Raw genomic sequence first — 8,629 nt, forward strand, 5'->3', positions numbered from 1 at the left:
TAACTCAAAAACTTGAAATATAATAAAACGTTAGAGTAATATCTTTGTCTTATAAATTGCGACCAAGGAAGTAACAAGTATGGGATGTCGACGTGTCTTGCACACAAGTGAGGTCAGATTTGAAGGTTTTGAACCTTTTTCTTTAATTTTCTTCTCTTTCATACTCAGAAAAGGTTGACTTTTTCTTAATTTTTCTTTAATCTTTATATCCCACAAAATAAAAGTTAAAGAAAAAGAATATAAAAGGGGGCCATTATATATTACAAAATAAAAACCATAGTATATAAAAGGGGAATATGCATGTTCTCAAAGCTTAGCCTTAATGGCTAAGGATTCAACCACAGCATTTATTCCTGACTTTTAACACTCCTTTTTTTTTTTTAACTTTCTACATGCTATATGCTAGTTTAACAACTAGCTTTTGTTCTTTTTCTTTTTATTTTTAAAAATTATCTAAATTTGGATTTTTTAAAAAGAAAACATTAACATTGCCCTCATTTTATTCAGTGACTGTAAATTCACAACCCAAAATAAAATAAAATTAGGGCATCTATCTTTTTGTTTTTTTACACGTTACATCAAAAATAATCTTTATCGATAATTAACTAATTATAATAACTTAATTATTGTTAAAAAAGTTTTTTTTTTTATAAATGATTAACACTCTTTGTAATGTTTCTAAAGTTTATAGCAACATTATATTCAATGGGAGTTAACTAATGTTGATAAACGCTCTTTATTAATATGTATATTTATTGTTGTTGAAAAGTAATTTTTGTTATAGTGACATATGATTAAGGTTTGCTATTATTATCTAGACTAGGGGTGATAATTTACTACCCACTACTCATATGTATATATATGAGTATTTGCCTTATTAGATCCATATGTTTGATGTCTGATTAATTAGGACAGTAATTTCAGCATTAAAAATTGGGTGGTAGTGGAATTATGTGTGATTTACATTTTCGACCAAGATGCTATGTTCGATTCTTATGATATTTTTCTTATCTACTGGTACTTGTCCACTCTCCAATGAAATTAAAATGAATAAAACTTTATTCTATGCTTTAATAATTTCTTCGAGAAGAAGGTTCTTATTAATCTCTCAAAAGTAAAAAGTTCAGATGCCTAATAATCAAAATACTTTTTTTTTCTGTGAGGGAAGAGGCATGAAACAATCTCAAGGATACATTCCTGATTTTTACTTTTTACAATGTTTGTTAGGGAAGGAAATATTTTAATTTTTTTTATAAATTAGGAAAATGATTTTTCTAGTTAAAAGTAAAAAAAAAAAAAAAAACGAGTTTCAAAAATAATATTTTAAATTTGATTGTCTCATGCGGTCATGCGGCTGCTACCCGTACTCCATCAATTCTCATCCGTCTGTTTCACTATTATAGTAGTTATTTAAATTATATATTTATAAATATTATGGTGATAATATTTTTTGCTTACTTTCATACTAGAAAATAAGTAAAAATTCTCCTTTTCTTTCCTATGGAAAATATTTCTTTTCCTATCAAAATTCAAACACACATAGCTAGCCATGCCAATTTTTATTTATTGTAACTGAACTTTACCTAAAATAACAATAAAATTATTAAATTTTACCCACTATAAAAATAAAATCAAAATATATACATTATTATAAGGACAAAATATTCCCATAACTCTATTATTCTATGGATAAAGGTTTATAATTAACTATAGTGGAAAAAAATTAAATTTTAATACGACAAGAAAATTTTACGATTTTACGTTAGAGCGTTGAAAGTTAAGTTATATTAATGTAATAAAAATAATTATGTATAATTCTGTAATTATTTTATAGCTTGTAACCACATATGAATTTAACCCATTGTTTAGATATACATTAAGGGGTCATTTGATAGGGTATATAAGAATAGTGCTGAGTATCGTATATTAGTAATGTTGGTATTAGTTATGCTTACATTAGATATGTTAAGATTATTTCTTATGTAGTGTTTGGTTTAGTGTATTAAAAATAGTATGCTTTACATAATTTCAAAAATATTATTTTATTTACAAAAGTACCCTCCACAAATACGATGACAAAATGTGGAAAAAGTTTTGATGAGACGCACATATATCTTTAATTATTTTAATGCATGCATTAAAATTCTTTGCATTATTAATTAATATTATAAATTTCTATGTATTAGTTATACATACCTTAATACAAAATAAAATATATACTAATATTTATAATAGTTCTACATAAATTAAAAAGGTGTACTAAATAATTAGATACTAATAATATATATGAATAATTCGTGCATTATTTTTCTAATACACTTTATTAAAATAACCTCTAACATTATATATTGCAGTATTGGTAAGGTACTACATTAGCCATTAGGTGAACAAATATGGCAGAGCATCAGAGGCACACCAAGGGAAATAACCTCTAACACTTTATCAAAATAACCTCTAACATTAATTTTTGGAAAGAGACTTTGTCCCTCATTTTAGTGAGAGAAAGCAAAATTAATGTGTTTATATAGAAATATTTTTCTTGATTTCTAAAGAATTGAGAAGAGAGTTTTTTTTTGTTTTGTTTTTGTGTGTTATTGTCGTCACTCGACTCAACTTCACTTTGAATTTGGTCAATTGATTGATATATTTTTTGAACTAAATTTATTTCATTAATATTAATATTTTACTAATCGATTTTTTCCTTTAGTTTGTTCTTTTGAACGTAACGGAGTTTAATATTTTTTCAGATAGAAATTTTGCGAAATGCCACTAAGAAGATTTACGTCTCTTTGTTTTGAACCCAGTATCTGATTGTTGTTATGGTTTCCTTTTTTAGAGTCAAATAATAAGAATTTTGATTAACATTTTATGATAAATTACAATTTATAGTATTTTATCGTATAATTTTTTAATATAATTTTTTTAAATTTAAAATATCATATTAATGTGATTTAATTTAATTCTGAAAATTAATTAAATTGATTTTTAAAAAATGCAACATGAAAATTAAAAAGGGATGAGGGGAGTATTTGTTATAGATTGTGATAGTTTAAGCATGTACCTACTCCCTTTGTTCAGTTTTAATTGTTATGTTGCGCTTTTCGAAAATCAATTTGACTAGTTTAAAAAGTTGAATTGGATTACATTAATTTAATATTTCAAACAAAAGAATTTAGATATTCAAAATTATAGAAAAAATATTATAAATTGCAATTTTTTACATATCAATATAATGAAAAATTACATTGTAAAATATTAGTCAAGTTTTTATAATTTGACTCCAAAAAAAATTATGATAATTAAAAGTGGACAGAGGGAGTAAACAAATAATTTATGCCTTTTGCCTTGTTTAAAAGCATAATAACTCTCCTATAAATAAGCCAAGATTCCTACTCACCCGACATGATATAACGATCTTCTCTATAATTCATCTGAAACTATACAACAATTTTGCTGCACCTCTACCTATATATAGATACAGCGAATGGCGGTGGAGAGAATCGCCTGTGGCGACGAACTGCCGGAAGGTTGTATAGCTACCGCACTGTCGTTAACAAGTCCGAAGGACGCCTGCCGGCTGGCGCTGGTGGCTTCAACTTTCCGGTCAGCTGCTGAATCTGACGCCGTTTGGGACCGGTTCTTACCGCCGGATTATTATGATATCATTTCCCGGTCCATTGATGGTCCAGATTCACTTAATGTCGGTTCAAAGAGAGACCTTTACTTATACCTATGTGATAATCCTATTCTCATCGACGGTGGTACCAAGGTTAGTAATTTATTCGACTTTTATAATTAATTGTTTTTTTTCGGTTATTATTAATTTTATTCAATATTCAATTTGTTGTTGTTAATTAATTAAAGTCACATTGGAAGTACTCTTGAACTAAATGCATGCCACTATTTTATCCAGAAAATCAACAAAGAACTAGTAATTATTTATTTCCAATTTTACCCTTAGGAATTAGCATTGATAGAGTGAGCAGTGTTTGTTCGATTGGAGAGAGATTTTAGGCTGACTAATCTAGATTTGCACTGCGTAGGCTCCATTTGTAGGAAACTCCTATCAAGATTTTTTCATATCCAAGTCTTGAATCGAGACTTCTGGTCAAGAGGAGAGCATCCTTATCCACTATATGTGGAAAGAGATTACCAATGTATTAAAAGATCAAAGAACAAATAATGATGAATTAGTAAAATAACTCAAGGAAATGCAAATGGCTAATATGGTATGTAAGTAGAACGAGAAAGGAGTATGTGTATTCTTGGTACGTAGCATCGATCAAACGATTTGTTCTGAACTAAAAACCTAGAACTTTGATGGATTGATTAAGCATTACTTCATGCTTTAATTTACCTAATTGGGTGCCTTTCAAATATGAAATCTCTGTGCAAGTTAATTATATACTATAAGAGAAGATCCTACGTCGCTCAAGCAACCAGATCATTCAGTAGTTGAAAGACTGTTCTCATAACTATCTAACAAATTATGAATAAAGAAGCAGAGTGAATTGGGAAAAAGATCTGTTTGATAATTCAATGGAAATTATCCATGTTGCATTAGAGATAAATCTATATTTATGACGTATACCTATGTGTTTGATTTCCCTATTAACACTTTTTGCATTTTTTACTTGAGATAATTATAGTGTACATATGAAAACATAAATTGATGGGGAAATGATAATGATCGAAATTTGTTTCTAGAATTGTTATTTCAAAGATTGAATTGGTCCAGTAAACATAACAAAGACGTTGAAGTCTCTACTAAAGTCTTGGTCTCGATCTTAAGTCGACTTGAAGATTATTTCATGCATATAGTCGCTATAAACAAACGGTTTGATGATATATCTATAATACATCATGTGTGTGAAAATGATAGTCTATCAATGTGAAAAATGAGGTTTCTAGTGTTTGTTGTATTTTTGTTTTGCATGGATATCAAATTAGTAGCTTTCAAAACAGTGATATACTTATGGTTTCCATTTCAGGTTGCATAAACCACAGCCTTTCCTTTTCACCATTGTCCCTTTTTCCCTGTCTTTTTTGTCCTTTGACTGTTGAGTAGTAGTAAAGGGAATTGAAGAAAAACAAATAACTAATGGGACCAGTTTACCCCCACCAATAGATAGTGTGGCTCCACCATCAAAGTTTTAAGTATATGAAAGTGACATTCTTTATCTTTTTTGCTTTTGAATTTTGGTCCATATGTGATATAGTAACTCATTTTGCTCTTGCTTTCTATGCTTAGACCCACACTATATTCATGCTTCATTTTGTTAGTTTCTTAATTGCTAAGTATCCATCTGACTGACATAGTAACTGTTGATGCAAATTAAATTAGAGCTTCTCATTGGAGAAATGGAGTGGAAAGAAATGTTACATGTTAGCTGCAAGGTCGCTGCAAATTATTTGGGTCGACACGCCTAAGCATTGGAGATGGATTTCCCTTCCTGAGTCGAGGTTTATATTTTAATGCACATAAACACAACTTTTGATAAGTGGTTAGAGAAGTAAGGAAGGTAAAGGCCGCATTTTGTCATTTGATGTTTGATTTATTTTGTGTGGTAATTAAATAGGTTTTCAGAAGTTGCCGAGCTTCTTGATGTCTGCTGGTTTGACATATCTGGCAAAATAAACACCAACATGCTCTCCCCTGACACTAGATATGGCGCTTACCTTGTGTTCACGACAAAATCCAGGACCTGTGGATTTGAAAACCAACCTGCAGAGAGTTCAGTAGGGATTGCTGGGCATGAAAGATATACACATACATTTTATTTGAACCCTCAGGGAGGAAGGAGACAGTACAGATACCAAGTAGTCCCGAGACGGTTAGGAATATTCACCCACCACATGGCTCGCATATTGAGAGAGGATACGGAAGATGCACCAAAAGGGTGTCATCCTAAGCAGAGAAGTGATGGGTGGATGGAAATTGAGTTGGGAGAATTCTTTATCAAGAGGGGACAAGAAGCTGAAGTAGAGATTAGTTTAACAGAGGTAAAGGGAGGTGACAGGAAAGCTGGCTTAATTATTGAAGGGATTGATATCAGGCCTAAGGAGTAAGGAGGGCAACAACATATCCAGTAAAATTCCACTCAGTGGGGTCTGGGGAAGGTAGAGTGTACGCAGAAGGAACCAATACCTACCGGAGGTAGAGATGTTACTTCCGTCTAAAATAAAATGAGAAACCTGCCGAGTAGAAGGCTAAAATCCCCAAGTATAATTCTTGTAGCGACACACTCGTGGCTGAGATCTATAGAAGGAAGTGCACAATTTTCGTCCTTCTCGTCTCGAGTACATTTGATTGTTTTTATAACGATAGTGCCACAGCTAGCTTGTGTGCACCTACTGATGTATGTATAATGCCTTTGGCGTTTAATGTTTGATGTAATGCGTCCCTTCCGTTGTTTGGCTACTAATATATTAACTTGTTTTAACTATATGTCTTAGACCGAATGCGGCTAAGTTGTGAATTCTTGTAGTCCGTTTCCAGGGTGGCAAAATGAAACTCAACCCACTCAATTCGTACCGACTTATTTATTAGCTCAATCCATTAAAAATTAAGTTGATAGGTAATGATTCATGAGAAATCTTGTCAATATATATAAATAGAGGTGTATGCACGGGGGGGGGGGGGGGGGGNCCGGGGGTTCATGTGAACCCATGCTCACCTCCTGAAATCATATAAAGTAGTGTTATATTTTTAAAAAATATTTAAATATAAATGAGTGAGCCCACGCTCGAAGTATCATATAATGCAATGATGATTGTATGAACCTCTCTAATTGAGGATATAAATTTGAATCTTATATCTATCTTGTATAAAAGAAAATCTAAAATTGGCAAACACCTATATAAGTAGTTGTACTTTATATATTATATAGCTTTAATCTTTCAAAATTTTCAAGTTTGTCACATTGTAAATTTCTAATTTTTTAAGCATGGCGATTTCTTTCATATAATTAAATCAAATGTATATATTAAAACTAATTTTATTGGATGATATAACATACAATCAATAGGTTCACTCAATCTCAATACTTTTGGCACGGTATGTATGTATGTAACTCTATCCAAAGGTTTAAATACACGGCCGTGCCTATTCATATAGGTCCCGACCCTAATCATGCGAAGGCTAATCTCAATCATTTTTGGACCTGTAATTTTAAGATTATAATGTTTTTAGTGATAAGAATGTAAACGTCAAATTGATCAAATTTATATCTTACATACATCCACCTTTTCGTAATAGTGTGACCATCATCACGAAATCATTGAAAAAACATAAGGGATGAATGTAAAATGACATTATGTTAATAATCTCATGCATGCAATGAACCTATTTGATTTATTTGTGACCTCAAGTGTGGTTGTTCATTGTGATTGTGCATGTTGTTTGTGATTGGTGGTTGGCTCGGGATCACTCTGGTACAAATTTACTAATGGTTAGATTGGGTACCACGCCTAGTACGAAATATCATCCGGTTGGCTCGGGTACCTGATAGGCCCAAATTACACCTCCCGAAAGAAGTATAAGTGGTCGTTGTCAAATAAAGAACCTAACTTTTGGGTTAGGGTCGATCCCACGAGGAATATGATTCATACTTAGGTTAACTTACGATTATCTGTGTTCAGTCAAATTATTTCTGAAAAAGGTAACAAAAAGGGAGGTTTGTAAATAAAATAGCAGTTTGTTGAGTTGTATCAATAAATAACAAGTAAATAGGATTCGTAGTTTGAGATATCAATATAAGATGAAAAAACTAGGGCATAAGTGTTCCCCACAAGCTCTTAACGCAGTATTCCTATTAATAGTAACTCTATCCTAGTGTTAACTTGCAAGGTTGATAAGTTGGGTATCCCTAAGTGATTGGTCCTCCAAGCAAGGAATTTCACCACGTAACTTGGTTCGTCTACGGGTGTATACTTTACTAACCCTTACCTTTAACCCCATATTAGCCTTCGCATGATTAGGGTCAAACTATTAGATAGCGGATAGACATGTCTAAATCTCCGTTGTTCAATCATTTTCTCATTCATTACTTCTTTGGTCCGGCAAGTAGGAATGAGGTGAGTTCTAACGCTGGCCACCATTAAAAAGCATTCAAAACGAAAGGATTAACGATACATGCATACACTATTCTAGAATTACTTAATTATTAGTCATACATTGTTAATTGCTCATGGTTTCCACAACCCTAATTGTAGATTTAGCTACTCATGCTTAAGAATTCACATTTCATATTAGGGTTAATAAGATAAATCATGAACTTACAATTAGAAGAGATGAATACTGTAATCTTGAATTGAAAATCAAAAGCAAATTGCATAAAACGAACTTCAACAATTAAGATGCTAAAGTGTTTGCAAAATAATTCCAACAGCCAAAAACAAAGTCTCCAAAAAGGTCCAACAACCCAAAAACGAAAAATACAAATTATATTATAGAAACTAAATCCTAAACCAAGTAGGAAAAGAAAATATAGGAAATTGTGGTTTGGGCAGTTTCGATCGATGACTGCAAAAGACGGACCGTGGATCAGCCAACGGTCCATGGTTCTCCTCCATGGTTCAGCAGTTGGTCAAAATTCTTTGTCTTCAATCGACGGTCATCACTTACGGT

General features: G+C 31.6%; 1 protein-coding gene across 1 annotated transcript; it reads left to right on the forward strand.

The window, feature by feature from the left end:
- The first annotated feature begins 3,414 nt into the window (after positions 1-3,414).
- Positions 3,415-6,477, forward strand: LOC125856932 (F-box protein PP2-B10-like). Its single transcript, XM_049536594.1, has 3 exons — positions 3,415-3,769; positions 5,345-5,463; positions 5,580-6,477. The coding sequence occupies exons 1-3, from the start codon at positions 3,485-3,487 to the stop codon at positions 6,067-6,069; spliced, it is 894 nt and encodes a 297-aa protein (XP_049392551.1). The 5' UTR covers positions 3,415-3,484; the 3' UTR covers positions 6,070-6,477.
- Positions 6,478-8,629: the final 2,152 nt, after the last annotated feature.

This window comes from Solanum stenotomum, chromosome 2, assembly GCF_019186545.1.
Source record: "Solanum stenotomum isolate F172 chromosome 2, ASM1918654v1, whole genome shotgun sequence".
Classification (NCBI taxonomy): domain Eukaryota; kingdom Viridiplantae; phylum Streptophyta; class Magnoliopsida; order Solanales; family Solanaceae; genus Solanum; species Solanum stenotomum.

Excerpts from the sequence above, each read along its gene's own strand:
- LOC125856932 (XM_049536594.1), top strand. The coding sequence starts at position 3,485 with ATGGCGGTGGAGAGAATCGCCTGTGGCGACGAACTGCCGGAAGGTTGT. Across the intron at positions 3,770-5,344 it reads TCATCGACGGTGGTACCAAG|AGCTTCTCATTGGAGAAATG; the intron begins GTTAGTAATTTA and ends AAATTAAATTAG. Across the intron at positions 5,464-5,579 it reads ATTTCCCTTCCTGAGTCGAG|GTTTTCAGAAGTTGCCGAGC; the intron begins GTTTATATTTTA and ends GTAATTAAATAG.